This window comes from Malaclemys terrapin, chromosome 3 (assembly GCF_027887155.1).
Source record: "Malaclemys terrapin pileata isolate rMalTer1 chromosome 3, rMalTer1.hap1, whole genome shotgun sequence".
In the NCBI taxonomy this organism is placed as follows: Eukaryota; Metazoa; Chordata; order Testudines; family Emydidae; genus Malaclemys; species Malaclemys terrapin.
The window spans coordinates 91,919,348-91,938,537 of NC_071507.1; the positions used below are offsets into that span (position 1 = coordinate 91,919,348).

General features: G+C 42.4%; 1 protein-coding gene across 10 annotated transcripts in view; it reads right to left on the bottom strand.

The window, feature by feature from the left end:
• Positions 1-19,190, bottom strand: part of ARID1B (AT-rich interaction domain 1B) — a 402,274-nt gene that overhangs the window by 109,245 nt on the left and 273,839 nt on the right. For all 10 annotated transcript variants that reach the window (XM_054022819.1, XM_054022823.1, XM_054022822.1 and 7 more), the window contains one exon: positions 17,506-17,749. In XM_054022819.1, coding sequence (XP_053878794.1) covers positions 17,506-17,749 — 244 coding nt within the window. The remainder of the gene's footprint in view (positions 1-17,505; positions 17,750-19,190) is intronic.

Here is a 19,190-nt window from a genome sequence, read left to right on the forward strand (position 1 = left end):
GGGTTTATTGTTTATTTAATACCCATTTAACTAAAACATTACGGAGAAAAATTTCATTGGCCTGACTGTGCAATGTCTGATGGGTGGGCGAATGCTGCACTTAATGGGGCTCTTTGCAGTCACAGAGGTCCACCTGTGTGGACTGTGTGTTGCAGAAGCAGGGCCTTTGTTACGAATTCAAGCCCCACCAAATCTTCGATGTGAAGCTTATAAAACTCCTACTATGCATTTTTGAGATGCCAAAAATTTTTTCAGCACAGCTAGGGAAGACTACAGATTCCAGATATTTCTAAGGTAAAAAACAATCAAAAGAAAGAAGAAACTGCTATTAAAATAACCTACCAACGCAGCCACCCTTTCTGGCCTTCAGACAATATATCAAAAAGAAGCAAGAATGGGCATAAACCTTCCATCCCATTCCCCGTTAGAAGCTACTTTTAATTCCATATGAACTGATTTTTCTATTTAATTTTGGAAAGAAAATTACAAAAAATGCAAACAAGTGTTTTCATACATTACTGTAGCTTTTGAACATTACCATAGCTATTTGAAAGAAAAAGAACAACATTTTATTTTTTCACTGACAAACTATTTTGACCTAGTGCAATACAAATGGAACTTTTAACGGAGCTGAACTTTTCCCATGTTTTTGCGTAGCACTGTTGCTACATTGATGAGGTATTCCATCTGCCAGAATTTATGCAGGATAAACACTACTGTGTATGTTGCATAGCATTTTTATTATGCAAAATCACAGCAAATAAAGCAATGTGTGTTAAAATACTTGGCAATGACAGGCTATTCCATTTCTGTAGATTTCGTACAGTCACACTGTCATATGTAAATCTTGGTAGCAGGAGTGCCATTCAAATCAGTAGCACTGTGTACTAGCCATACTGTATTATACGTAGTGCGGAATGCAGTGCCTATAAAAATCTTTATGCAACTACTGGTGCATACACAATAGAAGCTTGTAAAATTTAGATAACAATCTTTTCAACTTTGTTGTTAAAATATCAAAAGTGGGAGCCCTATTACTTTATAACTGCCTATCAGACTGTATTATTTTTAAAAATCAACCTTGTATTAGAAAAATGTAGAGAGAGAGAAAGAGGAGAAATCATTTTAAATGGTCAATAATATAATGACAGACTATGATTTTTCTGCATATAAAATAGGTTAGGTTAAACTCTTAAATATTTAGTATGAAGGTTTGAAACAGAGGCAGAAAGGGTTAAACTGTATCTTTCAGAGAGCTGGACTGAACAGAGTTGGGACATACCACTTAAACTGAAAAAGTACTAAAGAGAAGATTGTATCAAGATGAGAGCGATTAAATTTGCAGTTAACAAAGCAGTGTAAATTCCTTAGAGCCAACATACAGCAAGAAAGAGAAGGCCTTTGATCCAGAACACAGAAGAAAGCGTTACAGGGAACTAGGACCCAAAACTACCCTTTTGCCACACATATTCTGTGAGATTCTCTGAGTGCCCTGAATGCCCACTGATATAATGGGAATGCGGGAGGCATTCAATGTCTCAAAGATTTGTGCCCTTTGGAACCAATGCAGCAAAATGTTTAAGTGTTAACTTGTTTAAAGTTGAGCATGTGCTTAAGTGCTTTCCTAGGTCGGGCTTCTTTCCTGAACAGGGGCCTTAGTGATGTAATTTTAAATTAGCCCTCAGAGGTAGTGGAAGAGGGGCACAAATGGACTTGACCTCAGAGAGGAAGATGTATTCTAAGGGCAACATAAAGGAAGCCTTGACATGTGGTCTATATGCATCCGAAGAAGTGGGCTGTAGTCCACGAAAGCTTATGCTCTAATAAATTTGTTAGTCTCTAAGGTGCCACAAGTACTCCTGTTCTTCTTTATGTGGTTTATACTCACTCTCCCTCTGTGTCCAGATCCCACGCTCACTCAAAAAGAAGGACTATTTTCTCCCTTTACCTATCCGAAGTAACTAAGCTTCCTGACGTATTAACAAAACTTATAAACTATTTTTCATTAATACACTTTCTGTAAAATCCATTTTTAGTTTATATGTGTCCCAGGTTCTCTTCTCTTGTACATAATGTAAAAAAATGGTTATTCATAATCTTCACTGACTGAATTGCTTAAGGGAAGTCACTTGCTACATTTGGAAGGCAAGTTGCCACAATGTGCCCAGGTTGAATTTGTTTGCTCCTCATTATCTGGGACAAACAGCAGAGTGTTTTAACTGCAGCCCATTGTGCTTAAGTGGGTCCCTTGTTTTACATTTACAAGCAGCCAGGGAATTTGCATTGCTTTGCACACTCAGATGATAAAGATTTCTAGCAGTATCATAAGGATGAGCATACAAAAGACATGGTATTGTGGTCAACAAGGGCGGAATCTATGGCTAGCATATTTTTTGATAATGTATAACAACCCTCTTTTCTATAAACAAAACCAAAACCAAACCAAATAAAAATAACTATTAAGAAAATCTGAATCTTGACTAAGAACTCTCCCCAAATTTAGAGGTGGAAAAGGGGCATATACAGGGGAAGGGGGACAAGCAGGGGCATGGACCTCCTATATATGGCAGGGGCACAGAACTTCTCTGGCCCTGTGGTGGTGGGCATGGGGGAGGAGGGGCAGAACAAGTTGCCCTGGGACAAGGGAGGAGGAGGGGCGAGCTGCCCTGGGGCCATTGGGGGGGGGGGGGAGTGAGCTCCTCTGGCCCTGGGGCTGCGGCGGGGATAGCGAGCCCTGGGACCTCTCCAAAAGCCTCCAATTTTTATTCCTGCACATGCCCCTGGGTGAAAAAAATCACATTTTTTACCCTTTAAAATGCATTTTTATAATGGAAATATTAGCTATAGCTACAGCAGTGCTGCTGTAAAGACACTGCAATATTATCACTTTTCTACTTTCCACATCTCAGTTCTTTGGTCCTGCTGCCAGCTCTCACTCTGTCTGACTAAAATAAAGCCGGGGCCCTCACACCTCTTGATGTTGTAACTGCAGGTTAACTTGCATTCTGAGGGCCAGGTTGACATCTAACTAATCTGTGCTGCTCTAGCAATGCAAAGTAGCTGTAAACTCAGTTTACCCAGCTGTTTAAACCAGGTTTGTAGCTATTTTGAATGACAGGAGCAATGCAAAGCAGACACAGAATATCAGTGGATCTGGCCCTGAATCTCCCACATTAGCCCTTTAAATACTGTATCATCCTTCAAAGCAGCAGGTTTCTCTAATGTATATTAACTCTCACAAAGCATGTAAAAACAACAACTAGTAAGAATTCTTTTACTGTTCATACCAATATATAGTTCTTAGATTTTAAGAGTTTCAAGGCAGAACTGTGTCTTTTTTTCATGTTTTCACAGCATCCAGAACAATGGGGCCCTGATCCTTATTGGGGCCTCTGAATGCTACCATAATATAAACACTCCATTATATTGCAAAAAACAAACCAAAACAAACAAACAAAACCACACACCAATCAATCAAAAACACTCCTGTGTTAAAAGAATGTTCCTTAGGTTGAGAAGTCAAGCACTCAAAAGCTAGGAAATATCAGAATTAAGACTGTCTGTGTAACCTTAATTCTGCCCCTCTCTCTTGTCCATAAGCATTATGATACAGTCTGTAATTCATGAGCATATGCTGTTTGTTTCACAGAGCCCCTTGTCTCATTCAGTGCACAGAATGGGTGGTGCTCAGTGAATGAGGAAGCTATTCAATATTTCTTTTTATCCTCCACCACTCAGTGTGTTGCCCCAAGTTCTAATATACTGCACACCATGCACATGCTGCCCTGCCTATTGAATTATTAAATGCTGCATGGATTTTTCTGTGGTGCTCATCACCGTAGTGTGTGGCTGAAACTTGGGTCTGCCATATTGGAGATGCAGGTTTGAAAAGGGCAAAGAATTATTAGCACTTCTTAGTAGAAACAGAGAGTCTAAGCACTCGCAGACTCCTAAGCAGGCATGCTAGTGCAGCGGATGTTTCCCTAGGCCAGAGCGAACATCACTGGGGGGAAAGCAGTGGCAGAAGGATCCATTTTGTCTGTGTCCCATCCGAAGGTCCTCCTCTGGGTGTGGATTGCTGAAGCGGGGCACCACTGCAATGCACGATTCAGGGAATTTTGCGAGTTTTTGGCAGCAATCCCAAAACAAGCTAATCAGTGTGAAATATAGATAGCCAATGGCAACTTTCAACTGCTTACAACTCGGCCAAATCTGAATGGATTTTCATGAGGCCACTAAAAGGCATCTTTCTGCCCAAGGATTATCCCACTGCCAAATTTCAAAGTCCTGTTGCAAACCATGGAGGTACCAGAGCAATTCAAAAGAAGGTCGCAAGGTTTTTTTTATAACAGAAAATATTAGTTAACCTAAACCTAGGAATCACTTTCCCTCCCCCATAACACCTACTTGTGATTTGTAATTTAGATACAGAGCAGTTTCATTTTGGGGGTCTATTTCCTTCCACTTTCACCTTTGCTCTTTTGATGCACAATCTCCATTAAACTGGGGAGCTACCACAGCATGAAATATTTCTGCTGGAGGCAAGTCCAGAATCATACTGCTCAGGAGAGCAACTAGTTAAGTCTTTTCTAATCCTTGCATTCAGAGATGGTGGCTGGGGGAGGGAGAAGCAGGAACTGAATTGAGCAGAGAAGCTCATATTTCTCTCACCAGGCCAAATTAATAAAAACAAAACCTGATTTCTTCTTTTCTTATTCTTCCTCCTCCCCAATGTTTTTCCTCTTTCTAACATCTTAATTTTTTTTGTTTTGTTTGAGAAGCTTAATATTTGGCGGCCTTCTGAAGAAATGGGCACAGTGACAGATGAAAGACTGTATTCATCGTATAATTCAGAACAGGGGGAAAAATCGACTGCTGTGCATTTATGATTCTAACAACCTTGCAATTTTGTATAGTTGGTTCCCCCCATCCGTTCTTTTGAAGAAATCTGCTTTTATTCTGTTAATAACTAACCACAGTTGCAGCAGCATGGATCCGATTAGCAGTTCTTATGGTACAAAGAGGAGGGGGGGAAAGAAAGGCTGTGAACAGGGTTGCCAATTTGTCCACCTAGGTCTCCAGGAGAAAGATTAGATGAGGCGCTTGCTCCCTTTTTTCCACTCAAGCACTGCTCCATACTAGATAGGCCTTTTCAAAGCCAAGCCACTGACTTTTTTTTAAAGTTCTCATTTGAGCCTCCCCAGCAAAAACTCCCTTCATAGGTTTTTCTCTCTGTGCCCCAAAAACATCCAACGCAATTGTGCAAATTTGGGGGTGGGGGCAGAGGGGGGAAGGGGACAAAGAAACATAGCATGTCCAACACATTTTATCACACCTCTACGGTGATTTTAAATTATTATTATTGTATTTGCTAAATTATATTTTCCTGAATAGCGTACAAGAGAGGAAATAACGTACACATCTGTTTAATGTACGAGTCAAATCCTTACTGGAGTTCTTACTCTGTCCTGTTCACCTGTGATTTCAGCGAGATTTGCATGAGTCAAAGCAGAGTAAGAGCGAGCCCGGTAGGAATAGTTGATGCATTACTTTATAGCTTTTTTTAATGTGGTAAACTATGTGTCCCAGCTAGTGAAAACAAATGTGTTTTTAATTGCTTCCTATATTTCAATTAACAACATTTTTAATTTGCAATTGATCCAATTTGTAAGCAACTGAATGCTTTTAACAAAAGATAGGGAAGTTGTCCTGCCTCCTTATATTACATTCAAATTCTCTATTTTCTAAAATGAAACCTTATAAAATATTAAGAATTTAGTTTAGCAAGTTAATGCAAGTTCCAAGGGAAGGCGTTTTTACTATTAATGATCATTCTTTAGAGACAGTTTATAATTTATAAGGAGAATTTTTCTCTAACCTGGTCTTGGTTGAGCCTACTGTACTCAAGTGCTTGAAAAGCACTATCCATAAGAGGTAGGTATAAAATTCATAGGACTTGCTTCCCAATAAAAACTGACCTACATCACAATTTTAACATAACAAAAGGCATATAGTCGTAGTTCACCGATAATCTTTGGAAGTTCACAACATCTTCAATGTGAAAATCACGTGGGACACCAAAGATAGGATAAAAATTTTTCTTAGACTCCCCACCACACTTCTTCTTGCAGCACCCATCTACACTTGCGAATAATTCCAAATCAACAGCTGACAACATATGTTGCTGACCCCTAAGTATAGATGAAGACTATACAGGACATGTTCTTGTCTACACTTTGGGGTCAGCACTGGTGGCCAGCGATAAGTGAAGTGGCATCATTTGCTAAATTTAAGATATTCCCACTTTTCCACGGGTTCTTCTTTCTTTCCTCATTCTTTCTCGCCATCTCTCCTTTTTCAAGTGCTGGCAAGCAGGTGGAAATTGGAACAGTGCTAATCTGCAGCATTGAAGCAGTTTACTTATGTGCTGCTGTTCTTTGCTCTACTCTAATTTTGCAACTTCCACTGCCTGTAATTAATAGATACTTTGTTAGAAAAAAAGGTAGGACCAATAATTAATCTCACCCCACCCCCATGGGGAACAAGCTTCACCGCAATAGCGTTTATCGTGAATAACATGAGTACCTCATATTAATATACACTTCAGTTCATCAGGAAAAAAGAAAGCCCCCAGGAAAGGAAAAAAGCAAATCTAGGATATTATGAGGAAAAGCCTCCGAAGGCAAAGCAGGTTCCAAACAGCATTTTACAAATCTGACTTTCCTTGAGACAGGATCTATCATGCCATATTTAAACTTGCCCAACAATGGGAAACCCAAAAGACTAGTGCTAGAGCCTAGCAATTCTTCATATATTTTTAATCAACTTAAAACTTTCATCAATTTAGTACCCTCTGCAAGGTCACACGCAGAACATTCAGCCATATGCCTTTAATGTAGTTTGCAAATACGAACTTCTATGTCAGTTTCTGTTTGGAAGGGGACGTATCAACATTAGCAACCCCTGGTTATATCATTTATAAACATGCAGATGTGGATTATTAAAGATTAATGCATTTTGGGATTGGTGTCGGCATTCCGTTTGTCTCATGCCGAAACCAATTCTGTTCTTCATTAGTCAACGACAACCCACATCACCGTATTGTGGAAGAGAAATCAAAGGTGCAAATGTGAATTGAGAATAAGTGATGAAACTGATTACTAAGAAACTTAACTGCTGTAATCAATCAACACATCACAATAATTTGAGTTATCTGGGGATGAGGAAATGAACATAAAAACTCACCATCAGAGTGGGTTTATTGTCTGTTTAGTTTTTAAAAACCATGTCTGATATCTGAGTTCCATATCTGACTATGGAACAGAACTGTCAACTCTTCACACACATATTGCAAAGCAACAACTCAGTCCACACACATTTTGTTACAAAGAATTAGATATTTCTTATTTAAAATTCATTTCTCAAAAATACTAGCCATGACTAAAATTGGAGGGGCGTGTGCATAGTGGAAACAATTTCTTTGCTGGACAAATCTCACTTTATTATCTGGCCTAAATTTAACTCATCAGGACTTCCAGGCCTTTGTTCTGATATCTTGCTCCAAGTAAGGACACACAATACCTTCCTGAAGTTGATACTGATGCTAATTACAGAGCAACCCCAAACTGGACCATTTCAAGAAGAAGTAGAGATATCCAGCCTACATGGAAAGTAAGCACTGACAAAGCACTCTACTCCAGAAAACAAAATATACCTTGTACTAGATTTATGGAAAGCTTTATCAATGTAATATGTGCAATTGCCAACAACAACAACAACTTGATAAAGTGGGAGTGGACTGACTGACTTTCCCTGTAAACCCATCAATCATTACTCAATAATGCAAAGCACAAGGAGAGGAAGGAAGCCTTTTCATTTATGACAGAATCCACACCTATCTTTTATTGTGGCAATACATGAAATGGAAAAAAAGGATCTAAATTTAGCCACATAAGAATATAAAAATTCAATTTCCCATAAAGTAAGCACAGGCACTATAAGTTCCTTGGTGAAGGCATGAGTGGGTTGAAGCATCACATAACAATCAAGGAACAGAAATAGTAAATGCTAAAATTAGAAGCAAACTATACTTGCCCTATGGTCGACCTCAGCACGCAATGCATAGCCACAAGACATGAGAAGAACGATTTTCATATTTTTGGTAGCTTCAGTAGGTATATTTGAACTTTGTATATGAACCAAAATGCATGTTCTATATACTTATTCAAAGACTTGAATTGGTTTTCCACACCCTTGTCACCAAAGATCCAGGTGGACTGACATATATGGTATGTTAAGCAACAGAGAAAACTTTAAAAAGCAGTAAGAGAGACTGTTTTAAATAATTATTTTTTCTGGTTGGCTGGTTGTTTCTTCTAATTTAGTGATGCTGAAAAGTACCAGACTGACAGTCCTGGCAACTGAAGCTCTCTGTCCTCAACAAGGCACAACATGGGCTGTAGCTGTGTAAGTTTCCCTAATGCTTCTTCCTTGCCACTGTGCCTCAGCTCTGTTCTGGAGAGACCACCTCAGAAACGAGGATAGTTCCTTGACCTTTCTGATGAGACTGCAAGCAAGGAGCCAGTTCTGATAGAGTTTTTTGTGACATGGACAATTGCCCCCAAGGAACTGAACTGAGATTATCAACTCATTTCACACAGGCCAAACAGTCCTCAGATGGTAATTTATAATCGCTACTGAACTGATCTGATTTTTAACAGGGAACATAAGAATGGCCGTACTGGGTCAGACCAATGGTCCATCTAGCACAGCATCCTGTCTTCCTACAATGGGCAACAGAGTAACAGAGGTTAAATACTCCATATAATAAAACCAATTCCCTAGAGCTAGAGTACCTACAAATTGCCTATTCCTTCTCCCCTTCTCAAAAGAAAGTGGACTGCAGTATAAAAGTTTTAAATGCTGTTAAGAATCATTGGAAAAGGGATTTAAAACTACTGCTATGTGGAACATTCTAATATTTCATTTGTAAGGGAAATCCACAGCCTTGCAAGCACTGTAGGTTTGTAAAACTGCTGAATAGATGTTTTGTGCACTGCTGGTGATTAAAAACATGGCTATGTCAATGGCATTTTGTGTTCTGTTTTTTTTCTGGTCTGCTTGCCAATAAACAGCATGCATCTTCCTTGCAACACTTGTTGCAGGAGTTTTGCCTCCGGAGAAGCCAAGAGGGAAATACTGATGGATGTGTTAAAATAATCTTTATCTAGGCAGGAAGACCATGTCCATTTTAAAGGGAAATTATTCCCTATCTTGTCTTGCAATGGTACTAGGCACCTGTAAACTTACTGCAAAAAATGAAGGTTCACAAATTCAGCTCACATGGTAATCATCTCAAATAATGTTGCTGAAACAACAAATGCTTTAATACACTAGTAACAGTGGGTAGTAAAGCAAGTTATTTCCCCCCCCTAAGTAAGGACCAGAGTTTGGCTATTGGGGAAGGAAGTCTGAGTTTTTCCAAAGTGTAGTTTAAAAGAAGAAGTTTCCAATCAACTTGTCTTTGTCCAGTCATGCTTCTAGAAATACTTTATTTCACAGGCTTTAATTTTTGCCAGACGTGAAAGAGACTACTATTTCTGCTCCAATTCTCACTCTGAAACCCCATTTTAGCCTATGATAGACAACCCTTACTCACTTTTTCCTTGCTCCGCTAATGAATCCTTCTATTCTGCCCACATACTAACTAGTTTGTATACCAAATTGGGAGGCTGGCTGGATTTCTAACCACAACACTTCAAAGACACCCTATCGCTCTTCCCTCCTTCATGCCTGCAGCAGTATCACCTTTATTATAATTCTGTCAGGTCTTAAAAGTTAAGTACACTTGGGCCTGGTCAGTACATGTGTGGAAGATCTCCAAGTAAAAACTCATGAAGTGGTGTTGATTGCACAGTGGGAAATACCCATTCCCTTGAACTAGTGTACTCTGTGAGTAGAAGAATGGCTATACAACTGGGATGTAATACTCAGATACTGACCACCTGTGGCCATTACAGATCTTTCAAAGTGGATTAAACTAAACCAGAACAAGGCACTCTGGAATAAGAGTTTCCACACTTGGTTCAGAGTAACAGCCGTGTTAGTCTGTATCCGCAAAAAGAAGAACAGGAGTACTTGTGGCACCTTTGTTAGTCTCTAAGGTGCCACAAGTACTCCTGTTCTTCTTTTTCCACACTTGGTGTTATTCAGGAATAGCTACTCCTGAATAACTCTATGTGTAGACAAGCCCCTAGTGTAGACAAGGCACTATAGCTTTTACCATGACTAACTAGGCAAGGTCAACACTATATTCCTCGATAAAAAACAATCATCACCTTTTTTGCAATGAAGACATAGCCTAGGAGTGTTAAACCCAATATCCCAACTAAATTCCAATTATTTAATTTAGCAATCCTTCTGTAACACTGAATAACGGTAATATTGTTCTTCACTTTCTATGCTAACCTGCTGTATAGCATTGGTGTCTATTGATAAACAGCTGTTTGTCCTTCATATGGAAAAAATGCTGAGAGATAAAATGAAAACACCCAACAATGTGAAAAGCCACTGTTTTCCCTTAGGACTTTTCCACATGGAGACTTAATAAGCAACAAACCTACTGGGTGTAACAACAGTAGGCGAAAGTGGACTATAGAACAGTTAGTGTGCAGTAGCAGGGTCCACTCAGCCACCATAGATTTACATCGCAGTTTGCCATGCACTAAATTTCAGGGTGGACAAGCCTTGAGATATTTCTAAACAACATCCACAATGCATGAAGAATTAGTGTCAAAAATGTCAAAGTGTGTCTAAAGGAGTAAACCTCTTTGCAGAGGGTTTCAAAAATAATGTTGCTTAACTCATGAAATCTGCCCAGACACTAAAGAGTTAACAGTTTCCTGGCCTATCAGCAATCTCCCACAGTACTCTTGCCCTTCTTAATATTTAAACACTGTTGCTGCTTACACGGCAGAGAAGAAAAAGCTGATGAAAGCCTTTGGCCAATGAAATTTAAAAAAAAATTGAAAAAAAAAAAAAAAAAGCCCTAAACCAAAACTGTTTAGCTTATTTACATTTTTGCTTTGTTAGTAAACTGAAATGGCTGGCGCAGGAGGCAAGAAAAGTGAAATTAACATCCACTACATCTTCTGACAACGGCAGCACATTTTGATGTTATGCTGTGTCAGCTTCCACTACTGGGTTAGGGTTGAATTAGGTACAGTACAAGACCTAAGCGCAGTGCAGGGCATCACATTTTATGTTTTTTTTTTCTTTTAAATCAGTAACCTAATTCTGGAAAAGCTACAAAATAAAATCTTTATTTCTGATTAAGTAAAATAATCTATATTACAGAAATAAAAAAATACAACAGCATCTTAAATTGGCCTATTTTTAATCACTGAAGAGCAAAACATGGGCTCTGTAACATAAGTGTAGCTGAGAGAGACGTGATATGGGTTTGGGGAAAATATGCACTTTTGATTTTAAAAAAAATCCAAGTTGATTTTTCTGCCCTCAATGGTTAATCTCCCTGCTATATTCTAATAGTATGGATCGAAACAAAGCCGGCAGATATGTGTGCCACTTACCACAAGAAATATCTGTCCAGCTTTTCGAAAAGTACAGAAAGGAAATGCCCACTGATTTAGGGATGTGCTAATGTCAGGGCTGTCTGTGCCGGTCCATTCCCATGAAATTCACAATGTGTGACAGAAAGCAATATGAATGGCAAATTTTCAGAAAGGTGGAGAAACAGTTTAAACAGGCAATGGAACAGAATCAGCCATTTGGGAGGTTTAATAGTGGGCTGTTTGTTTGCCCTTTTGATGTTTCATTAGTTGTTGATTTTATTTCAACAAAGGAGAGATGGGGAAAAGGAAGCTTCTCTTCCAGCAAACCCTGGGAAAGCAACACCTTTCTTTTAATGGCCTTCCCAGCAAGACCCCCCAGCAACATTTTGGCTTTCGCCCTCGTAGCTATCAGCAACACAACAGCTGCTCTTTTTACAATGACTTGCTGGAGAGAGAATGATTGAAAGAGCCAATCTATGTCACATGGAGAGGCTGCAGCAAGACATCGCAGGAGGTAATAGAAGAGAAGTGAGGTCAGAACAAACAAGAGTAGGGTGAGGAAGGAGTGAAAAATAACAACAAAAAGAAAATATTAAAGAGAGGGAGCACACTAAAGAATATTTGTTTCAAAGACACTGCAGCCTGAGCCTCACAGGTCACAGAAATACACACAAGCTCCCTATTACTTTTTTTCCCAAGGCATCATGGCTGTAATTGGGCTGAATGGAAGATATTAGACAACCGGCAATGTCACACACAGATGGAAATTCCAGGTGGGGTGAAAGGGGAAGATGACAAGAACAGTCTTATTTATATGGCTTAAAAAACTTAGCAGCGCTTAGCCAGAGGATTAAACACTCACCCAATGCCAATCTACTTGGAAAGCAGAAAGCATTTGGATTTCTACTATGGTCCTGTCTCTGGACTCTAGCTAGGGTATCCATATTCCATAGCAACCTTTGGTTAGTAGGTATCTGATAAATCAAATCCTACAACCAGCTATCCCCCTTGGCTGCTGGAAAAGCAAAGCATCTATTTTCTCCTGACTCCTGGACTCCAACACATAAGAGAAGGTTACTCACCCTGTGCACTAATTGACCTTCTTCGAGATGTGTCTCCCTATGGGTGCTCCACTGTCAGTGCAGCAGCACCCGTCAGACTGCACACTTGCACCTCCCCTGTCTCACGCCATGAGCGGGATGCATATACAGCGCTGTGAGGTCCGATCGCCCCCAGTTCCTTCTCTGCTGCAGCACCTATGTTTCAGTTCTGAAGCAGAGGGGAGGAGGGCAGGTAGTGGAGCACCCAGAGGGATACACATCTCAAAGAACCACAGTTACTGCACAGGGTGAGTAACCTTCTCTTCTTCTTTGAGTGATGCCCTTATGGGTGCTCCAGTGTAAGTGACTAGGAAGCAGTGTCCCTAATTGGAAGGCTGGGGCTTCAGAGTAGTATTTACTGCACATGACCATACAGTGTGTCCTAGTAGAGTAGTAGTGTCCTGCTGTGGCAGGCTGAGTAATGGTGTAGTGACAACTAAAAGTGTCTGCTGATGCCCACGTGGCCACTTTGTAAATGTCAGCAATTATTATTGAGAAAGGCGATCGAGGTGGAGAGCGAGCAGGTGGAATGTGCTCTAGTTCCAGGAGAAGGCTATCAATTGTGTAGCTGGTAGGACAGATGTGTACACTGCGAGATCTACTTGGAAAGGCGTTGCTTAGAGATAGCCGCACCTTTCGATCTTTCGGCCATTGAGGAATAAGATTTTCAGAAAGGTTTAGTTCTGTGCAGATAGAGAATGAATGGTCATCTGACGTCCAGGGTGTGCAGTGTTGCCTCCTATTGGTTGCTGTGTGGCTTTGGAAAGAAGCAGGGAAGGTGGATAGGTTGACTGAGATGGAAGGAGGATGGAACCTTGGGTAAAAATTTGGGATGTGGACATAGAATAACTTCGTCCTTAGGAAAAGTTGTGTACAGGGAGGTATGTCATAAGGGCTCTAATTGAGGGCAGCAGGAGTTCTCGGGTGTGGCAAAGAGGCTGAAGATGTGCTGAAGGGCTCACGTATTTAGTTCCCACTCGTGATCATGGGAGAATCTGCTGCTCAGTGAGTCCACAGTGGTGTTCTGGTGTCCAGGGAGGTATGCGGCTGAGATGGTAATGCCATGTTGTATTCAACATTTCCATAATTTCAGTGCCTCCGAGCACAGAGTGGCACCTTGCTCCACCCTGACTGTTGTGGTAGAACATGCAGGCGATATTGTCCGTCATGACTCTGATGGTGCGATGTGCGATCAGTGGGAGAAAGTATCGTCAGGCATTGTGGACGGCTTGTAGCTCCAGGAGGTTGATATGTAGAGTGGACTCGGTTAAGGACAATCTGCCCTGCGCTGTATGAGTGTGAAGGTGCTCTCCTCAATCAATTAAGGAGGCGTCGGTTGTTAGAATCATGGATGGCGCTGGATGAAGGAAAGAAACCCTGACACAGATGTTGTGGGGCTATATTCACCAGAGTAGAAAGTCCTTGACTGTCATAGGCATGGACAGGAGATTGTGTAGGCTGTGTCTGTGAGGTACATAGACTATATGTAGCCATGCCTGAAGACGTCACATGTGTAACCATGCATACTTTACCACAAGTGTGGCCACTGCCATGTGGCCAAGTAGCTGGAGACATGTCCTGGCTGAGATTTGGGGACAGGTTCTCACCATGGATACAAGATCAATGATAGTCGAAAATCTTTGAGCTGGGAGGAAGGCTCAGACTTGTATGGCATCTAATTTTACCCCCACAAATTCCAGGTGTTGCACTGGAGTCAGTGTAGTTTTCTCTAAGTTTACACAAACGCCACGGCTTGAGAAAAGGTCCATTGCCATTTGGACGGCGCAAAGGGCATTGGTTTCAGATGGGCCCTGAGGAGATAGTCGTCCAAATATGGAAAGATGATGACGCCCTAGGTATGGCCTTGCGTAGGTAGGCAGTGACTACCGCAAGGACTTCGGAGAATACACGAGGGGCTGTCGACAGTCTGAAGGCTAGTACCTTGTACTGATAATGGTTGGTCCCCATGATGAACCAGAAAAAACATCAGGGACATGTAGCGAGGCGGTGTGGTTCCCCGCCACCCCGGGGAGGGACGAGCCTCTCCAGACACCAAAGTGGGTGGAGCCAGTGAACCCTGCGCCCGCACCCCAGAGGTCAAGGCGCAGGACAGGAAGTTTAAAAGCCCAACCCCAGAGATCATTAGAGACGCAGCCGCCGGAGATGCCAGATGCCTGTGGCCAAGCTCCCGGTTGGGAGACCCCGCCAATTGGTGGCCGACCCGAGGACTGGCCAGACCAGCCAATGCCTGAGGCCAACCAGAGCCCGGAGAAGCAGTCAAGCCTGCCCCTCGCAAGTTACCCAGAGGAGCTGTCAAGCCTACCGCTCGCCAGTTACCCTGAGGAACCCATGGTGCTTGACCCCTTGGAGGACACCGTCCGGGTGCAGGTACCTCTAGATGGGGAGTCAGGAAGTAGCCCAGGGGCAGCCGACCCTAGTCTGGATGCAGCACTGCCAGAGCCTATGTCAGTGTGTTACAGCCAGGATCCCCACTGACAAAGCAGCAGGCCTTCAGTGACAAGTCAGTCCTTGGGGTATCTGTACTCTTGGGGTCGAGGGAGGGGCGTCATCGGCCCAGCGCGTGTATTGGTGCTGAGGGAGAGATGCATTCGCCTGAGCAGTCAGCAGATGGAGTGGAAGACTTGCTTGGTGCCGAGGACTTGCTCAGTGCTGAAACGAACCTTGGCGCTGATAGTGCTGTCAGTGCCATAATACCCGAAGTTGGCCTGGTTGGGACGGTTGGTACTATTCTTCAAGGTCTTGTGTCTCAGTCTGTAGGTCTGCCCAGTTAGGGTCTTTAGACCTTTGCTTAGCTGTGGTACCAGAGGTATTCAGACAGGCCCTGGAGCTAAGTCCCCTCTCCAAGGATATCGAGGCAACCAACCTCACTGGGGATGACGTTCTGGCGGGCGATGTCTCAGAAGGTGATGAGGGAGCCAGTTTCTTCTCAACAGAATGGGAAACAGAAGGCATAGAAGTGTTTTTTTTTCATAGGGAGAGAAGGAAAAGGGAGAAAATAACTACTAAACTACACTAAAAGGTAACAGGTAAGGCACTATCTAACAGGGCAAAAGGAGAAGTGGGCTCTGCTGTAGATTCCCTCCCAGATCAAAGGCGGTTAAGAGGGAACTGGGGGGCGGTTGGACCTCACAGTACTATATAAATGTCCCGCTCCTGGCGTGAGATGGGGGAGATGCACGTGTGGTCTGAAAGGCACTACTGATAATGATCTCAGAACCTAGGCACAGGGAGTGCTGCCACATCTGCAGGTGAGCATCCACAAAAACATCACTCAAGGAAGAACCCAATTAATATTATTAGTGGTGGGGGCCTACTGCTCTGCTTCTCTCAGCCTCCAGAAAGCTGCAAAAGGAGTGAGTAAGTGATTGTCTCCATTACTTTATACTTAGCTTCTGGCAGGGTAGGGTCTCTACTGCTCTCCTTTCCCATGAATCGCTCCAGAGCTTGCCTCTGGTGCTTCTCAGTGCTTTCCCAAGCAGCAGAAGAATGAAAGGTCAATATTCCAGTCAATTTCACTGCTACTCAAGGCTTCTGAATTGCAGTCTTGTTAATTTCATTCTGTAGCTGTTGCTTGGAAAGGTGTAAACAGCAGCAAAGGCACTGCAGCAATCTGTAGATTCAGGAAGACAGCAACTGCTCTAGTTCATGTCTGAAAGTTCATCATCTACCAAAAGAGTTAGAAAAATTTGGTTTTGGAGGCTGCTTAGGCTAGGAGGCAACCTGGAGCAGCCTATCTTGTTTTTGTGTCATTCCTAAAAATGCTACTTTGGAAAGATGGGACTTCCAGGAATGGCAAATCATTCCATAGAACAGGATGGCTGACGTTCAAAACCATGTCGACTTCCTAGTCAAAAATTAATTAGGTAGACAAACACTGATTTATTTAGCTGGACGTGATTGTTTGGAGGTACACCAATATAAATGAACTGACTTCTCATATTTTAATGCTGGGTTCTTTCAACCAAATTTGGGACTTCCAGCAATGACATTTGATTTGAGCCCTCATTGCAAAGCACATGATTCAGTGTATGATCTCAGCCTACCTCTACTATACTAGACAGGTGGGGACCAGTTTAGAATGTGTCTAGAAATAATGCATATAAGTTTTCTTCTGGGCAGTTTAAGGTATCTTTATAAATGTCTTAGTTTATATGAACCACCTTGTACCACACGCCAAATGGCACTGGAAAGTGAGTGGTAAACATTTCTCTATCAGTTTAACTATTACTGGTGGGATAGAATCCTAGTGATTTCTTATCCCTTCCAGCTGTAGGGTGGAAAATACTATCTTTACTAGTTTGCACTGATGTCACACACTATGCATTCATAATACAGCCTATGGATTATTTTCCCTTCCTGGACTTATGGTACTCTATAACTCCAGGGATCAAAGACAACAAAAACCCATATGTAGAATGAAAAAGGGACCCAGAATAATTCAGACAAGTGTGAGACTTCTGATAGATGGATCCAAGATTTGGCCCAAGGGAAAAGGTCTGAACTGTACTGCTCTAAAGTTGAGAGTGTTTGGACCAAAGGTTTTGACCAGCCCATTATAATGACACATACCAAGCACAATTTTGGATCTAGACCAGAAGATTCAAAGAATCTAGAGTTCAGGGGTATTTGATCTGAAGTTTTGGTTTGAACCCACCTCGGATAAGTATGTATTTTAACAACAAAAGGCCACATAAATGCAAGCTTTCCATAAAATGAATGAATTTCAAATACCCAAGCCACAGAAGTAATTATTTTTAAAATTACATAAAACATTGTATTTCTACTCATTTTATTTTTTAAAACAAATTTACCTGGAATACTTGCAGGAGAAATTGGACCAGATCTTGATTGGTTGCTTCCAACAGGAGAGCCTACAGGGGAAGGTGATGGACCCCCTGGGATGCCAGAGAGATGTGGGGAGGCATGAGGGGAGAAAGGTGACTGTGCAGGGTTACTCTGATCTCCCTGGCTGCTTGTAGAACCTGATGCACTAACTGCTGAACTCAGTGTTGCTTCAGTTCCAGTGGGCAGGTCATCAATGGAGCCGGATAAATCCTGAGAGAGGAAGAAGAAAAAAAAATAGAGTACGAGTAAGAACTAACACCCAAGGAACAGCACCTGAAAACTAGAAGGGTAGTGAGGAACTCTCTGTGCTTGGGTGGAAACCGTTAATATTTTTAAGAAGTTATTTCATGTAGAAGATGATGACTGGCCCTGGCCCCTTGTCTCATTAAAGACCCAACTGCGATGTTTTCAATAGTAAGGAAGTTTGCTCTGGTCTGTTGGTTAAATTCCAATTTGTATAACTATATTCTATCAATCTAAAATCCCCTTCTAGTTTTAGCTGGATACACTATTCTTCACTTGTTTTTCTTAGCTACTATATGATCTAAGTTCCCTGTAACCTGCATGGCTGTGCAGCAGCCTATTTAGTGCCATGCAGGCGCTTAGGGAACCTGCCTGGGGACCTGCTGCGACCCCGGCCCCAACTGTGCTGCGGCCCAGACCTGCCGTGGCTGGGGCACTCGGACCTGCCACGGCCGGGGCAGGGCAGCTTGGCTCCAGGCTTGGCTGGTGCGCCCCTCATCTAGCCCCTGCCCGGACCTGCTGGGCTGGGGCGCCTATCCTGCAGCTCCAGCCCCAGAGCTGCCAGGATGGGGAAAGGCATCTCTCCCCACCAGCCCAGGTGCTGCTGCAGGGAGAGAAAGCTGCAGGGAGTCTCTCTCCCCGCCATAGCCCTGGAGCACCCTCTTGCACCCCAAACCCCTCATCCCCAGCCCCACTCCAGAGCCCGCACACCTAGCTGGAGCCCTCACTCCCTGCACCCAACCCTCTGCCTCAGTCCTGAGACCTTCATCCCTGACCCCACCCCAAAGCTCGCACCTCTAGCCGGGAGCCCTCACACCCCAACCCTCTGCCCGAGCCCTAAGCTCCCTCCCACACTCCGAACCCCTCGGCCCCACCCCATGAATTTTGTTATGTGCACCAATATGAAGGTGATGTGTCACACATCACCTCCAAATTGGTGCACATAACAAAATTCATTCCACACATGGGTGGGAAAAATTAGAGGGAATACTGTATACGATGTTGCTATACACTGTTAAACAGCTGCTGTGTTTCATTTCAGATATGGCTGCACTGCCATTGGTGCATAAAGTGTTCCCTATATCGTCAAACCTCGCTTATCTGAATGCTAGTTAACTAAAAATTTCAATCACCTGAAGGCTGGGTACAAGCCCAAAAGGTTTCGATTCCTAGATTCCAAAGCCAGAAGGGACCACTGTTATCATCTAGTCTGATCTCCTGTATAACACAGACCATAGAACTTCCCCAAATTTCTAGAGTGTATCACAGAGAAATATCCAATCTTGATTTCAAAATGTCCAGCGATGCAGACTCCACCACAACCCTTGGTAATTTGTTCCAATGGTTAATTACCCTCACTGTTAGGAATTTATGCTTTATTTTATTTTACATCTGAATTTATCTAGCT